Source organism: Cyprinodon variegatus, unplaced genomic scaffold (assembly GCF_000732505.1).
Source record: "Cyprinodon variegatus isolate N-32 unplaced genomic scaffold, C_variegatus-1.0 Scaffold1096, whole genome shotgun sequence".
Lineage (NCBI taxonomy): Eukaryota > Metazoa > Chordata > Actinopteri > Cyprinodontiformes > Cyprinodontidae > Cyprinodon > Cyprinodon variegatus.
Genome location: NW_015151549.1, coordinates 73,510 through 90,995, shown reverse-complemented (window position 1 = coordinate 90,995; position 17,486 = coordinate 73,510). Strand labels below are relative to the sequence as shown.

The 17,486-nt window shown below is 38.6% G+C and overlaps 2 protein-coding genes across 2 annotated transcripts in view; both read left to right on the top strand.

Moving 5' to 3' along the window:
• The window catches only part of LOC107101447 (AP-3 complex subunit mu-2), a 13,720-nt gene extending 6,944 nt beyond the window's left edge, over nt 1-6,776 (top strand). Inside the window, exons 4-9 of the mRNA XM_015400380.1 lie at nt 329-466; nt 540-625; nt 720-853; nt 2,220-2,427; nt 2,566-2,710; nt 5,699-6,776. Coding sequence (XP_015255866.1) covers nt 329-466; nt 540-625; nt 720-853; nt 2,220-2,427; nt 2,566-2,710; nt 5,699-5,799 — 812 coding nt within the window. The 3' untranslated portion in view covers nt 5,800-6,776. The remainder of the gene's footprint in view (nt 1-328; nt 467-539; nt 626-719; nt 854-2,219; nt 2,428-2,565; nt 2,711-5,698) is intronic.
• A 2,416-nt stretch (nt 6,777-9,192) lies between these two features.
• LOC107101442 (methylcytosine dioxygenase TET3-like) overlaps nt 9,193-17,486 on the top strand; it is a 56,203-nt gene continuing 47,909 nt past the window's right edge. The window contains exons 1-2 of the mRNA XM_015400366.1: nt 9,193-9,333; nt 13,093-13,875. Coding sequence (XP_015255852.1) covers nt 13,528-13,875 — 348 coding nt within the window. The 5' untranslated portion in view covers nt 9,193-9,333; nt 13,093-13,527. The remainder of the gene's footprint in view (nt 9,334-13,092; nt 13,876-17,486) is intronic.

The following is a 17,486-nucleotide window of genomic DNA, read 5'->3' as shown; positions in this document are numbered from 1 at the left end:
CTTTTAAAATGATCTTTGTGAATCTGTCGTTTTTATTCTCTTGCTATTCATGTTTTTTTAATTATTTGACTCCTTACCTGCTGCTCCAAACTACTTTTGTTTTTGTTTTGCTCTGATGTTTTTCTAATTTTTGCCATCTTCTGTTGTCCTGCTGCTGAAATGTACTTTATAATAAATAAACTTGCCTCTTCTTTTTTGTCTATTTACATTATAGAGACATAATAAGCTCCTAAAATGATTTCTGAAGCAGTTCTATCTACATATATGAAGGTTTTAAACCTACCTTATCTGTTCTGCTTCATTCATGCGTTAATGTGTTGTTTTCCAGGGAGCACCAATGTTGGAGAGCAGCTCCCCACTGGCCAGCTGTCAGTGGTGCCATGGCGACGCACCGGGGTCAAATACACCAACAACGAAGCCTATTTTGATGTGGTGGAGGAGATCGACGCCATCATTGATAAGTCGGGTAAAGCTTTGCAGGTGAAGCAGCTTTATGCCCATTTTGGATTCAGAAGCACTGAGGATTAATCTATCAACAGGTTCCACCATCACGGCGGAGATTCAGGGAGTTATTGACGCCTGCGTCAAACTGACGGGCATGCCTGACCTCACGCTCTCCTTTATGGTTGGTTTTAACTGTCTGTCTGTGGAAATAAGGAGCAAAAAGGTTTCCTAACTCACTTAAACGTGACCCATCATCCCTCCTGTCCTCTCCTCAGAATCCACGGCTGTTGGATGATGTCAGTTTTCACCCATGTGTTCGGTTTAAGCGTTGGGAAGCTGAGCGGATCCTTTCCTTCATCCCCCCGGATGGAAACTTCCGGCTTCTCTCCTACCACGTCAGCTCCCAGAAGTTAGTGTTGATAAAGTCGGCATTCAGAAAGCTTTACAGGGTCTTCAGTAAAGGATGTTTAGGATTTGAACTTTTTGACATCTAGTCGCTTTAAACCAGAAACTTCAGTTCCCTCTACGGGGATCTCTAGTGATCGATCGATACAAAGTTCTTCATAATCGATTAGAAGGAAAGGAGAGCGGCCGTGAGCAGTGATTCTGATGTCCTGCCAGAGTTTTATTGACTGACTTTGAGCCTCTGCACCAGTCTGGTCTTTTTCTGCCTCTAATAGTTTATTTTTATTTTTGTCTTGTTTGGCCTTGCTTTCAATTAGGTCTGAAAAAAATAATCAATTATTGTAATAATCATCAACTAATTTAGTAACTGATTAATCGTTAACTGGAGTATAGAGACTCTAAAACATGTCTTTGACAGAACAACTCACTTAGAGAAGTAATTATATCAGAAATTTAGGACAAATATGTAAAAATGATGCATTTTATTAAAAGATGCTTCAGTCAATACATCAAGAACTGCTCAAGTGGAAAAGTTTTATTTTTACCTGGATTAAGTTTGTATAAAAATATTTAAAGAACCTTTGGTTATCCAATTATTATTCGAAAAAAATAATCGACAGATTAAATGATTTGCAAAATAATCGTTTGTTGCAGCCCTAGTTTCAATCTATCCGTCTCTCAATCAACTTAAAAAAAACAAACCCCTAGCATGATGCAGCATGTTTCACAGTTCTTTTTAAATGTTTTTTTGTTTAATCAGGTTTTTAGTCAGGGGTTCCAGAGTAAATGCAACTCTTCTTCCTCTTTAAGTATCCACTGTATTGCTTTGGACTATCTCATATAATCTCATTAGAATATCAATTTCTAACTAATTTGCTTAGTTTTTATCAGTGTGACCCTTTGTGGATTTTGCTATAAACATTCAAACTAGATCCTGTCTATATATTTACTACCTTTCTCAGGGTTTCTGCGGGTCATTAAAAGTCATTAAATTATTATTTTTTAAATTAAGGCCTTAATTGGCATTAAAATTCATTAAATTTGATAATCGTGGCATTAAAATGCTTCGGAAAAGAAGCTTGAGGTGGAGAAAAGGCTAGAGAATGGGGAAAATGCAAATTTGAACCAAAGTGGCGGGAATGCAAATTTTTCGGGACATGGCTGCAGCCTGTCCATGGTGAAGATGGTGAAGGATTTTGCAGTGTATATATATATATATATATATATACTGTATATATATATATAGTGTATATATATATATATATATATATATATATAAGTCATGGGTATTTGTTGATGGCATTAAGATTATTTCTAAGAGCATTGAATAAAAGTTACACATTCACGTATTAACCCTGTTTCTCCCACAGCCTGGTCGCCATCCCTGTTTACGTCAAACACAACATTACGTTTCGGGAGGGGAGCTCGCAGGGTCGCTTCGACTTGACGCTGGGCCCCAAGCAGACCATGGGGAAAGCTGTGGAGTCGGTCCTAGTCAGCAGCCAGCTCCCTCGAGGGGTCCTCAACGCCAACCTCAACCCTTCCCAGGGAACGTACACTTTTGACCCCGTCACAAAGGTACTGAGGAATTGTTCCAGTTTGTGTTTTTAGTTTTTCTGAGCGCCCTCACTCCATATTAAATAATTTATGCTGCTGTTTTCATTTAATTGTTACACATTCTTCATGTTTTTTATCTAATCTTTTTGTGAATGGAAGCTGCTGACGTGGGATGTTGGAAAGATCAACCCCCAGAAGCTTCCCAGTCTGAAAGGAACCATGAACCTGCAAGCTGGAGCTTCAAAACCTGATGAGAACCCCACCATTAATATCCAGTTCAAGATCCAACAGATGGCCATCTCAGGTATCCCCCCCACACCCAGCAGCTGCAGCCTCATCTCCGTCTGTGAGATCCTTTATTTCACTTCACTACAAAAATACTTCAATGATCCGTTGAAGGAAATGGTTTGTTTGTTTAATCAGTGGTTGTGTATGTTAACAGCTGTAGGAGAACACATTCAGATTCCCATCTCCCTGATCTAAGATCTCCAATTGTTCATTCAGGACCTCACTTTCCTCTCTAGTGGCATTAAAACAGCTCTCAGCAGTTCCTCAGCTGACAACCACCTGACTTTATTTCTTTTATAGACATTTGTTCTGTGTCCACTAGAGGGTGCCAGATACACTAAATACGCACACTCAGCCATATAATACAAAATTGGCTTCAGTTATAATATTTATTCAGTTATTTATTTGGTGCCAGTTTATAACATGTCATCATAAAATCTCAGATAATGCGATCAAATCATGCAGACAGATTGTTAGAAGGTTTTAAAGTCACAGTAAAAACTGAGAGTTAATTGAAGTAAAACTGTGTTACTATAGTGTGGATAGAAGGTGTTGTAAATATGACAGCCATCAGGACAAAGACATAGAAAAACCTTTATGCTCATTTTTTTTTTTATTATTTCAATAAATTTTACTTAGGCTTCCAAACAGAGAAAATAATTTCATAACCAATAATACTTCAGAGTTCATTATGCCTTAACACTCTGAAAAAGGTTTCCTTTAAAGCCCGATCCAAGAATAAAACAAAACAGAAAATTATTTTTTTTTGGTTTAAAGTCCTTATTTTGCCTTTTAACTAAATATGTAAAAAGAAAAAACAGAAATACATTTTTGATATTAATAATTTATTACTATGCGATAAGTCAAGATTATTTTTTGTGTAGTCTTCTGCCCTGTTATCAGGTATATCTGATTGTGTACAATAGCATTTTGATCAAAGTTTTTACCGTTAAATTATGCAAAAGGTGTCAGACGCAAAACATTTCAGAAACCGTATGTATCAAATATGATACATTTGGCATTACAGGGATAAAACTGAATCTCAGCATTCTGATGGGTTTAGTTTTTGCCAAAACGTTGTATTTTGGTTCATCTGATAACATGATATTTATTCGATCCTCCTCTTGATCATCCATAAACTCTCTGGCGAACTTCGTTTGGCTGGTTCTTTCCTCAGCAGGGGGCCAAGCCTGGCCCTGCAGGATTGGAGTCCCTTTAGTTGTAGTGTGGTCCTTTGGTTCCAGCTCTCTGTAGATCCTTCATCAGGTCCCAATGTGTAGTTCTTAGATTTCTGTTCACTGCTTTAATGATCCTTTTGACCACGTGGGATGAGATCTTGCTTTGGGCTCCAGATTGAGGGAGATTTTCAGTGGGTTTTTCCCATAGTTGATTTATTCACCCCAGCCTGCTGCCTGTTGTAGAATCTCTCTTCCTCTGATGCAGGTCTACAGTTTTTCTCCCTGGTGTCCTCCAGCAGTGCTTTGGTCTTAGCCATGGTCGAGTTTAGAGTCTGACTGTTTGAGGCTGTTCCAGTTCAAACAGCTGCAATTAATACAGAAAAGGAAAGAGTTATAGATCTGTGAAGGAAAGACAAATATGTGTTTTCCACCATCATTTAGAAGTATTTTTTTTTATCCTATAATGTTTTATTGTTGTTCTTTTGTTTCTCATAGTTGAACTTTTCCTATGATGAAAATTCCAGACCTCTCTCATCTTTCTAAGTAGATCTTGCACAGAGAGTTGTTGATTAAATACTTTTTTTCCCTTACTGTAAGTGATTATTATTAAAAACTAAAATTGCTCTCACTATATTCTTTTCTTCAATAGTTAAAATAAAGTTTGGATTTCCCTAAAACATGCCATGTGAATTTATTCTTAGGTGAAGATTGATTTAAGGATTTTAAATCGTCATAAAAAAAATATAAATTGAATTTTATTAATCTCACAATGGAGAAATTAACTTTTTGCATTTAGCCCGTCCCCTTTAGGGAGCAGTGGGCTTCCACTGTGCAGCGCCCAGGGAGGGGTGCCGGTTGTGGGGGATCGAAACCGGCTACTTGCAATCTTCTCAGAGAACAAGCGCACTGCTCTAACCCACTAGATCAGGTGTCTTCAATGTTTTCCAGGCCAATGACCCCCAAACTGATGGCAAGATGGAGCGGGGACCCCCTAATTATATATATTGTATTAAATTGTGTTACATCCAACTGGTCCTATAGTTACTCTATTACATATGGAGTAATGTAATGAAAGTAATTCTCCCTGGGATTATTAAAGTATTTCTGATTCTGATTCCTGGTTGATGGGACAGGTGTTGTGAATGAAATGGTGCCCAGCTTGAAAGAGCTCCTGTGTGTCACATTGATGACTAAAGGACATCATCTGCCTCCATTTATCTGTTTACTACATTGTGTTTAATTCATGTTAATGTGGATTTGAAGACGTTTCAATTAGTGGAAAAAAAATGCAGGGAGGAATATATATATAAAAAAAAAAAAAAAGTCTAATTAACCAAAACTTTCGTGACCCTCTGTTGAAGACTAGGCCAACACTCCCCAAAGGGCTGTTGTTAGTTCTGTAGGAAGCAGTAAAAATATGCTAATCTGGGCTTTAGGTTTATCAGTTCTTTACATCTGTGATTATCGTTTTAGAGGCATATCTAGTTTAACTTTCTGTTATCTGATGCTCATCCGGATGCTGCAGCCTTTAACTGTGTTTCATGGGGCGACAGTGGCGTTGGATGTAGGAGTTTGCCCTGCAATCGAAGGGTTGACGGTTCAAGCCCTGACTCTGTCTTTCACTGTCGTTGTGGCAGCCCCGCTTCTGTCAGTGAGCCCCAGGGCAGCTGTGGCTACAATGTAGCTTGCCACCATCAGTGTGTGAGTGTGCGTATGAGTGGGTGAATGATTGTAGTGTAAAGCGCTTTGGTCAAGTCTCCTGACTTGAATAAAGGCGCTATATAAGTACATGCCATTTACCATTTACCATTTGTGTCCCTGAACAGGGCTGAAGGTGAACCGGCTGGACATGTACGGTGAAAAGTATAAACCGTTCAAAGGCATCAAGTATATGACCAAGGCTGGCAAGTTCCAGGTCCGAACATAAAGGCTGCTGCTGTGAGACTGCTGGACCAAACCATCATGAGACCAACATGGGGGGGATAGGAGGCTGGGGAGGGTAATAGGGGAGCTGGTAGATTCCCTGGGTCAATGCTTATACCTGCTGAGGTTCACTCAGACAAGCTGGAGGCTACTTGTAGCAGTAAGCAGAGGGACGTTTCCACACAGAAAGAAAAATGTTTGCTGCTCTGAATCTGTTAAAGAAATCTCTCCCTGAGCCGTCATGTCTCCAAAATTTCCTCACCAATAGTCACATGTGTTTCTTTTCCTTCTTTGGTCCTTGTTTTGTTCTTTTTCTAGGTCATTATAGCTCCTTGTCTTTTGTTTTTTTTTTTCCTTTCTGTGTCTTTTGTTTTCTTTTTTCTGTCTTGAACACTGGAATATTCTGACATCCTTATTTATATCTGTTTACAGCTGCTGGTACCAACATTTCATTGTGATGAAAATGGGATGGCAGCTAAAGTGTCACAGAAAACCTAAGATTAACGTCCGCCTCATTTATTAAGTTCTTGTGTTATTGGATTGAGCAAGAATCATTTTTAACTGTACTGGATCAATTGGAAGCAAAGAAGAGCATACTTTTTTGGGCTTTATTTAACAATAAGCAACTGATTGGATCTGAAAATTACATGTTCGACAGCTAAATGTTTTCTCTTCCTCATATTTCTCACTGCCAGGAAAAGGGTATAATGTGAATATATAAAAAAAACAAATGTTACCACAGCAACTGAGCTTATCTGACATATTTGCATATGTGGGGTGATTGATTCATGCCTCTGCATCCTCACTCTGCTTACTATTAAAGAATGATCTATTTCTGTAATATGATGAGTACCTCCAAGGAAATGTTGATGGTTTGCATTTTGTGTTTACAAAATTATATTTGTGTTTAAAATACACCCTCTGGTGGAGTGTTACGATGGTGGAATAAGAAGAAATAAAAATGTCACATGTTATAAATGAGTGATTACATGAATATATCTTTCTGTCTTTTTTTTATTTTTATTTGATTTTTTGTTTTTAATCTGATTCCATGCTCACACTGAGGAGTTTCTCTATCATTGCTGTCTTGGCTGGTAGCAGCATAATGCAGCAGGTGACGGTTACAATGAACATAAGAAGAAAAGTCAGATCAGGCTTAGATCCAACATGCAAATGCAACATTATCAATTGATCAGAAATTTTTTTTTCTTAAGTTCTTTTAATAGATTTATGGGCGATGCTTTACAGGAATCAGGCATTGAAATTTATTAATTTAGACTCAACTTTATTTATCCCTTAGGATTACTCCTTCAGGGAAATTCTGGTTCCAGTAGCTTATATAGAGTACAAAGAGTTAAAGCAAGATGCCATTAAAGATAATAATACTACAGACCATATAAAAATAGTGTACATTGTAGCAATACGCATAAATAAAAAAGTTATTGCACTTGCACTGCAGAAATGTAATAGAAGCCAATTCAGTACAATGACGATTCAAAGTGCTTTACATGAATTAAACAACATAATGGAAGGAAAATCAAAGCAACTAAAGATAGAATCAGCTAGTAAAGCAAATACAACATTTAGACCACAAACTTAAACTAATTACATTTCCATTTTAATTCCACATTTATGATTTTTTTTATTTATTTCATAAAGAGAGAAAAAGCATAGTTTCTTCTTTGCATGTGATGATCAGTTGGTTAGATGCTGACTTTTTCACCCCAAGCTGAAAAAAGTACAAAACACTCTTTCCATCACAGGAAAAGGCTAAATGTATTTTTTTTTTTTAAGAAAATCAAAATACAACGTTATAATAAAGCTAATACAAAGAATCCCAATTTATAACACTTTTCATACATCTAATCTAACACCTTGTGCAACGCCATGTGTTGAATACCCCATAGAGGAGCATTACCCTGCCTACTAAAGACAATTCAATCTGAAAAACTCACAAGAAGAGAAAAGACAATTAGAAGTCCAGTTTGGATAACACAGGTTGAGAGAACCTGTCCATGAGGAGCAAGCATGAAGCGACAGTGGAGAGGAAAAACCCGTTGGGAAGAAAAACCAGGTTCAACATGGCTGTCCTCTGCCGAACAGGTTGAGATGACACATGAAACGCAGTAAGAGTCTGGGAGAAATGACACTGATGAAGCTTTAGCTACAATGGAGGAGGAGGGGATGAAGGTGGCTTGAAACGGTGTCATAAGCCGCCTACGCACAGGAGCAGACAAGTTGTGGATCTGAGGCCTTTTAAGATGAACTTTTGATGCCGATTGGCTTTCGTGGAGGTGTGGTTCAAAGCTGATTGGCTGTGTCGCAGGTGGATGAAGGAAAGCAATGAGTTCCTTCAGTTTAACTTCCGCCTAGGCTCCATTTAGAGAAGGACCAAAACTGGAGCAGAAGCTTGAATGGGGGCTATGCTGATGTTTGGAAATGCATCAACTGGAGTCGTCCCATTCCCACTCGCTAACATGTTTCAGATTGAGATACTGCTCCAAAGAAATCTTTCTGATTACTCTAATAAAAAAAAGTTTCATATTAGTTTTTTTTTTTATTAATAAAAAAAAACGGACCCACAGCATTACCGGTCCTCCACCATACCTAAAAGTTGTTGTTTGTTCAGTTTTTTCCTTCCCTTTATTTACACAAGGCAACATAAATGCGGCTTCTTCACCAACTGGGTAATTAAAACAACCAGGCGTCTGTGAAACACCCTGTTTACACACCTTAAAATCACAGATTAGTAACTACATGCTCACTGACACTGATCTCATTCTAATATTTATTTTGTTTTATTAATTTACAGAGTGAGATTATCTCACTCTCTTAATGGGGGCCACATTTTACCATCATTTGTCCAAATCTGAATGACACCCTCTCTTATACAGTTTTCTTCTGTAGTTTAAAGCCTCTGTAGCTTTTAGACATGCAGCCCCTGCTGTCAGTGCTGACTCCAATGCTGTGGTATTTAATCTGCACACCCCCTCCTCTGACCACAGCCAGTCATTACATGTCCAGAGAGACCTGTGATCTGAAAGAGCTCCACTCCCTCGTCATGGTGCAAAAACATTGAAACCCACTCATGACATCACAGTTCACTGTTACAGACCCTGTCTTTTCCGCTGATATCAGCAACCACATCAAAGGTCTTCCGTGACTCTTCTTTCTGATCATCTGTCGGTGGCTTCATCACTTCCCCTCACATGGGGCCATTCTTTTTTTTTTTTTTTCCCACATGGGGCCATTCGGTCCCTGGGCTACTCGTCCTGTGACGTCACTCCTCCTCCCTTAATTTGCTCCACCGGGTTGGACTCCACTCCATAATTTCCTAACCCCTTCCAAAACTTTCTACCTTTGCTCTCCCTGCCTTGCCCAGAGCATCGATCAGGCAAAGTTCTGTCAGAGCCTCCTTCTTCATCACCTCCTCCTCTCTGGGCTGAAAAGAAGCGCAACTAAATATTTCTTAAGCGTCTGTCAGAAATATTTCATTCAGAGTGAAACTATTTACTGAAGAGGAGCAGAAACTTTGCTGGTAAGTTTGGTTTTCTTTTTTTCTTTTTTTGTTTTAAAAAAAACATAAATTATTTGTATTTTAGTCTGTCAATGTTATCAATTAACCTCGGCAGGAAATGTTAGGTTAAAGTTATTTTATGTATTAAAATGTTTTTTTTTGCTTAGGCAGTGTGAAAAGTTTTATTTTGATAAAGTAACATGTTGTTGTGTGAAAGTGTTGCTTTTGTCACCTGAAGTAATGGGCCGCGTGCCTTCACTCACAGCTCTAACTGGATTTTGTGTATCCGCGCGCTGATAACAGGCGGTATCCTAATGTAACGTCTGAAGGGAGGGTGTGTGTGGGGGGGGTGTTATCTCATTGCTTTGTTCTGTATTTGCCATACCCCCCCCCCCCCTGCCTGCGGGGTCTCTGTCAGAAAGCACGTGGACCAACTGTAATCATAACAACAGTAGCAGACTGGGAGCTGACAGTACGGAGGTGGCGTCGCGCGCCTCTTACCGACTTTTCCACGCGCGCGCGGATGTAACCACGTGCTTTAGTGATTTACAGTTTGTTGTTAAATGGCCCGACCGTTGAGTCAGCGTTTATCTGGCCCCACACATGTTGGTCCAGATAACAGTTTTGTGTTAAATCCGCCACATTTGTAACTTTGTTATTCGTTCTGAGGAAGCCTCGATGGACAAGAGGATGCAGGTAAAACCTACAGGCATAAACTTTAAATCATGATGCTAAACCATTGGACTGTGTTGCCATTGCGTTGATGCCATTTTGGGCCCCTATTGTCCCACATTGATAAGGATACAAAGTAACAACCAACAAAGCAGAGGGAAAATCACTGAGTAAAGCTGTCCAGATAGAGCAGAGTTTGTTTATTAAAAACACAGACAGCAACATGGATAAAAACAGATGCTTCTGATTCTTAGACACACTCCCTCCATAGCTGCTATGTTTATCACGACATAAAAGCCATGAATTTCTGGTATTTCTGCAAAGAGTCTTTGAAAGTCATTTGAAGATAATTTAGTATGACAGTTTAAACTGGTGAGGTGTGCCAGTAGAGATTGCCATTATGATGGTATTGTAAATAGTGTTGCCATTTTTTGGCCCCGATACCTATACCCGATACCTGGCTGTGCAGTATTGGCCGATACCATACCGATACCATCTGTTTGAAATTGATGTGTTTGTGTATATATGAAGAACTGCATACTACTTGGATGAAAAACAATTGCCATCATGGCTTTTTTTAAGCTGCTGACTACGAAAAAGACGAATACATAGTGAATCCAGTAGAACTTTTTATTGCCTATCTGGAATGGTTGACAATACACTGAAAAAAAGTGTAACATGTAACTCTTCATTCAAACTAAATCTTTTCACTCTAAACTAGATAAAATTATTGATTTGATTGTGTAACTCATTCTTGTTGGATTTTGAGAGATCAAGTTTGATTTAACCTGAATTAAATACACATAAAAAGGACCCAGACTGTGACAGAGTGGCTCAGTGGTGCCGTGGCTAGCACTGCTGCTTTGCACCAAGAAGGTTGCGGGTTCAATTCCCAGCCCAGAGTCTTTCTGCATGGAGTTTGCATGTTCTCCCTGAGCATGTGTGGGTTCTTTCCGGGTTCTCCGGCTTCCTCCCACAGTCCCAAAACATGACTGTTAGGTTAATTGGCTTCTGTAAGTTTTCCTTAGGTGTGTCTGTGAATGGTTGTGTTGCGATGGACTGGCAACCTCTCCAGGGTGTGTAGAGTTTGTAAGATGGGAAAAGGAAATTATTTTTGAAGTAAAAATCTGTGAAAAATCTTAAGTTGGTTATATTTAAATTAACTGGTTTCTATGCAAACATTAAGTCTTGTTCATTTAGTTAAAAGTAAGTATATTAGGTTGGTCCAATGTGAATATATATGTTTGGTTCGTCAACTAAAATGTTCAGAAAATCATTTGTTAACATCAGCATAATATTATCAGGTCATAACAAGCGATAACATTTCAGATTCTGTGAAGTCAAATATTTTAGATGTGATATCTGGACATACATTTTTTTTTAGTTTGAGTAAGGTTACTTTTTCCGGTGTAGTTGAATAAACTTTTGGCTCAAAAAATGGTATCGGTGCCCTATTTGTTGGTACCGATACCACCATTTTAGTGCAGTATTGGGGCACCGCCTGATACTGGTATCGGTAGCGGTGCAACACTAATATATATATATATATATATATATATATATTTATATAAAGTTTATAGCATGGAAAAATTGGTTTTACCTGAACAAGGCATGCAATGAGTAACTGCTACAAACTGTCAAAGTTGGAAAGTTTATGCAAGCAGCGTTCATCTTTAATGCAGAACCTGTAATTCTGACTTTTGGCTTCATTGAAATTGAAATTTCCAAATCGGAAGTTGGAAATTTTGCTGATTTTCCAGCGGCTCCAGTTGGCCTGGCACTGCTCCATCACACCAATCTTCATGTGTTTCCCTTACTGCTTTCTACAGTTATCAATGCAGGCTTTGTTTTTATGGACGTACTAATTTATAATCTACCAAGAAAGCTTGTATCGGTAAAAAAGCAGTAATGGAAACATTTGAGTTGAGCATAAAAGTATGAAAACGTAACACAGCAAAGTAATTTTATTTATAAATTACAGTCAAATAACCTGAATCCTTTATAGTTGATGTGAGAATGATTTAAATACTTAAAAATTCTGGTTTGTGAAGCAGGGATGAAGCTTTTATACTAGCTCTCCATTGAACATACTTGTGTATTTTATGTTCACAGTTGAAAAGCAAGAAAAGAGAGAAAAAAAAATGTAACTTGGTCACATCAGGATCTAATAAAAATGTGACCATTTTAAATAGGAATTATACTTTTTATCCCCACACACCTTTGGTGGATCAGACCAGATCAGAAATAAATAGAGCGGAGCTGGCTGAGAAGGAGGAAGGTTGAGGTTCCTTCTTTTCGTTAACTTCTAACGATGTCGTTAAAAGGTAACGAAATAGAGATGTGCATTTGGTGGATTACTCTACAGCTCATATTGATGACATGTAAAATGAGAGGAAATGAAGCACAGCTTTAATTCTAATTAATGACAATGATGAAAACAACTTTTACTCATTTCATCCCTAATTTAATTGTTTTTGAAAAAAACACAGATTAAATGTTTAAAAAAATATCTCATTCTTTATTTGTAAACAGGTTTTATTTACCAAAGGCGTAGTGTTTGGAAATAACCAGGTGGTTCTTCCTCAGGCCTACATACAAATTATTCCAAACAAGGAAAGACTTTAAACCAGGCTTTAGGAATGAAACGCTTGGTTTTCTTCACACAATTCACTTTGCTGATTGTTGCCTGGAGTGCGCGACCCCTTAAACAAAGGGGACCGTTCCTGGCATCAGCCTATCACCCCCCTCCTTCATTCAGGGAGTTGTAACCACCCCGTAAGTGTGAGCTCCGCTAGTGAAACACAATATCTTCTAAAACCGTGCACGTAGAGCTGCATGGCTGTAAGCCAACTACATTCAAAGCCCTGACAGCTGTTTTTTAAAAACCAGACGATGTCCAGACAGCAGCCAAAAGGGGTTTGCATTGTGAGGTGGTTCAAACTAAAGCTTTTAGGGTAAATACAGTTTAGACTGTGACCAACAGAGATTCTGTATCCCAGCATCCTGTGATGGAAAAACAATGCTACCAGCTCCTTCTTCATGGTTAGTCTCAGTAGAAAACGTTTTCTCTTACTCCTTTGTCTCTCTGTGGTCTCTGCACACTTCCAGACAGCCTGGAAAGACAATACCTTGAAGCCCCAGCAGCGTGCCCAACAACGTGGTGGGGTTGCCAGCCTTTCTTCAAAGGGAAGAGATGGAATCCAGACTCCAAGTTAGCGGCGGGATCCTCCAGGGCCACCCTGGCCACTGGCTTGCTCTTGTGTTTTTCTGGAAGACAACATGAGACCCAAGCCAACTCTTCTGGTACAATCCCACACAGCTAAGAAGGCTGGGACTCTTTCCAGTTTTCTTTAAATATCCAGACTGATAGAGGTTTTTTCACCTCCGCTTTTTTGTTTTTTTTAGGACCGACATTTAGCTGTTGTTGCAGTGAAATGTGGATAATAACACAGCTTGGATTTTAAATTCTCCTTTTTAAGCTAAATTGTTTTTATCAGTGTGTAGTCTCTTTCCATTAGAGCAATAGTAAACAAGAGAGTCATCATGCCCAGGTCAAAAGCAAGACCCAAGTCGGCACAGGAAGACATGTATGATGCAGAGGAGGCTCAGTCTCTGTATTTGCAAAAATGTTCAGAAAAGAGATCTCCCCTGAGCAAATACATCGAGGCCGAGCACCAGCAAGCAGGACTCTTCTCTCTGTCTTCGTTGGAGGCCATCGCTGACCTCCAGAAGAAGAGGAGGAAGAAATGTGGTGCCTGCGTTCCCTGTCTTCGCAAGGAGAACTGCGGTACCTGCAGCAACTGTCTGAACCGCAAGACTGGCAAACAGATCTGCAAGGAGCGTAAATGTGAGGAGCTGAAGAAGAGGCAGAGTGACGGCGATGCCAGCGAGGTATGATGAGCTTAATACTGTCTGTACAGATGTTTGCTTAATTAGATCAAAACTTGATCCAAGGTTTGACCCACATACACCAGTTTTAGCTAATTATTTAACCAATCATTCAAAAATATTTCTTTCTCAACTTTTCATGCTATGAAGCTATCATTAGTCATTTATTCAGGGGACCTGGAGTAAACAGGAAACATGGTTTAGTAGACTTCACCAACATTTTAGCTATTCTAATTGAGGTTGGGTAGTATTGGGTAGTTAGACAGAAAAAAATGAAAACATTTAACATTTTTTAAGCTATATCACTAAAATGTTCTAAACTCTTCATTTGAGATCTTGGAACATTTTAATCCTATACAGGGGTTGACGTTAAGGATTTTTACCACTTGCCCTTCGGGGCAAGTGACTTTCACATGTAATTGGCCCAGAAACAATTTTTACTTGCCCAGTATATTGTTTGATAAATATAGTTCCTAATATACATTTTTGTATAGATATATCAATGAAATATGTTTGTTTTTTTAAATGTTTTTTGTAATTCAGTAAGTTTACAGGTTCCTGGTGTATATGCAAGTGTCAGATAATGAACTCAAGCCTACATTACCGTGTTAACATGCTTTTCAATCATTCCTGCACATTCTTCTCAAACTAAACTTTGCTTTAAACTGTTGTGTGCTTGGAAAAATATAAATTCTAATGTTAAAAATCTAAAAAAACTTGTGAGGTTAAAAACGTACACTACTACTACTCACCAATTTAACATTTTTAGCTCTATAGCATTTAAATGCACCACTCCAATGTCTACGAGAAAAAAAATATATGAACATTTTTTAATGTATGACCACTGTACAGAAGACTGCCATATGATAGACATATTTACATTATTATTATTATTTTCCTAATTCCTGACTGATCATTTTTAATCTAGCGTGTATTATAGTATAGATTAAATTCATCATCCAGCTGCTGCTCTGCAGAATTCTCTCCCCAAGGAGAGAAAAATCACGCCATCTAGCGGAAAATTACCAGGCTTTTTCAAATCACGCGAGAATGTGTACAAAACAACCGGCAACGCTTGTGGGTCGTTTTCAGCGAATGTCGGTGATTTTAAAGTAATTTTGAGTGATAAATCTTTTTTTTTTTTTGCGATCATCGCACAATGAAATTTGTACTCTCCCGACAATAAAACTACTTGCCCCGGGCGATCGGGCGATGGTTAACATCGAGCCCTGCTATACCCATGGTGCTTTGCATGTGTCATGGAATGCCTGGAGATAGCATTTACACGCATGGCACACAAAAATGAACCGGACCATGCCAGACACAACCCAACCACACTAACATGGTACTAGTTCATCAGTAGGGCTCAGAGCGGTTCAGTTCAGGCTCCATTCTCAGAGAACAAAGAGCGCATGAGCAGACCGCGTTATCTCCTAAAGGCTGATTTATACTCAGAAACCAGGTCATCTGCGTGTGTGTCACAGTGAATGCAAATGTTCCCCCGCCCCTGCCTTACCATAGATCCGTAGTACCGTAGATCGCCACTAGGAGGCGAGGAACCGTGCTAGCATGGTGTGTAAATGGTCGTAGGAAGGAATTCTGCACGGTTAACTGATCCGGATCGGTTTTTAGAGGGTAGTGTAAATGGGGTTACTGTTTCCTTATCCACATTGTTCCAGTCATCTAGTTGCATCTCTTCAAAAAGGTTCATTTAGATGAACAATATCTGCTCCACAGCTGCCTGTAGACGAGTCAGGATGAGCTTCTTCTTTTCAGGCTGAATTTACAGAGCCTGAGCCAAAGCTGCTACCGTGTAAATGTAAAAGCCCTCCTATATGTGAAGAAATCAACTTGTACAAAAAGGTTTTGTATTGATAATTATAGGAGTTTTCCCTCCTGGTGGAAAACATACCAAACCACCTTCTGGTAATGGTTAGTGGCACCAGAGCAGATGGAGGTAGGAGTCCTGCCAACTCAAGCACATTTATTCAGCCATAGAAGGCTGTGTGGACTGCAGGCATGGTTTCAAATGTTCAGAATAAGATAACACAATTACAGCTTCACTCACTGCAAATAAATAGTTATGACAACATTTTATAAATGAAAGTATTTTAATGCCTCCTATATACTGGAGTATTTTCATAGTGGTTTTAGAGAACTGTGTTTGCATGGCTGGAGCTGTGATGGCTACCAAACGGCAGCGGAGGAGAATTCCTGCCGTTGCCTGTGCTTTGTCCTTTGACCTTTCCAGTTTCCAATAAGGGTGGGGGTTAACCTTAGGCAGTTTTGTATGTGTGTGTCTGTGTGTGTATATAGGGCTGTTAAGGAGCACAGAGAGAGAGAGTGGGGTTTCTAAAGTGTTTTCCTTTTGCCTTAATGGAGGTGTGCATGTGTATGTGCAGCAGCATCTTAAACACCGGGGGATGGGCTGTGAAACCAAAGATGGAGGGTGAAGTGTGGATGGTCAGCAGAAAAAAGTTAAAATAGACTACAAAAGGATATCAAAAGGACCAAATACTTAGAAAACAAGCTTATTTATTTTCCTTAGGCAAAGAAAACATTCCCATCTGAAAGAATGAAAGATGATTTACTGAAAAATGTAATTATAGAGAATAAAACTTATTTATCTGGTTTAAAGTTTCATATTCACGACAAAGAATCAAATAACAACATTAACTGAGAATAACTGTCTTGTCACATAAAAAGGGTGAAAAAGAACAACATGGAGGATTCTTAATTGAGAAAGATGGAGGCTCCTCCCAAACCCTGACCTTAAATAATATGGTGATAGCTGCAGGCATAAGTGGCATATTTACACATCAGGCAGTTTGTTACTCATCACATCTTCTCTGCACATAAATTTATGCACAGCGTCTATTAGGGAACATTTCCCTTTTTTTGTTTGACATGTTTCACTATTAGCTTGAATTTTCCAGCAGTAATCATTCTGGTCTGTAAGTATGAAAGTTGGAACATCCTGTTGGTTTCAGACTTTCTGTCGAGTTTGATGTTTTTCTTACATCCTGTTTCTTAGGTTCTTTCTCTTTCCTTTTTGATAAGCATCTGTTTCTAGCACATTATTGCATCTAACTGATTCATCATTTGAAAATTTGGGCTTAATACATTTGTGTTATAGATAATCATCTTTTTTTTCCATCTAAATAGTTCATAAATCAAGTTTTTCAGAGTAACACTTAATTAAACCAAAGCACAACAGTTTCATCACTTAAAGAAATCAAAAACTCTTTTGTAAAATATAATAAGAAAGGAGATTTTGACTCATGTTTGTACAAAAGAACAAGTGCACCAAGTGACCTTGAAAAAAACCTCTTTGAGCAAACATTTTATATTGAAGTTGAAGATGCAATTTGTTTACCCAAAAACACACTCTGAGTTCCTAGCATTGCTCTTCCAGTTTGGCTGGTCTTGTCTGTTCAGAAGCTTAAAAGTTTCTTCATTTTACGAAACTGTCTGACTGTGAAGGTGTGGTACAGTGTGTAGGTGTTTACAGATTGTTATCATGCTTTTGCTACATGATTTCAATAAAGATAAAGTTAGCAGAAGTTGTGTAATTTGACATTCTTTATATATATATATATATATATATATATATA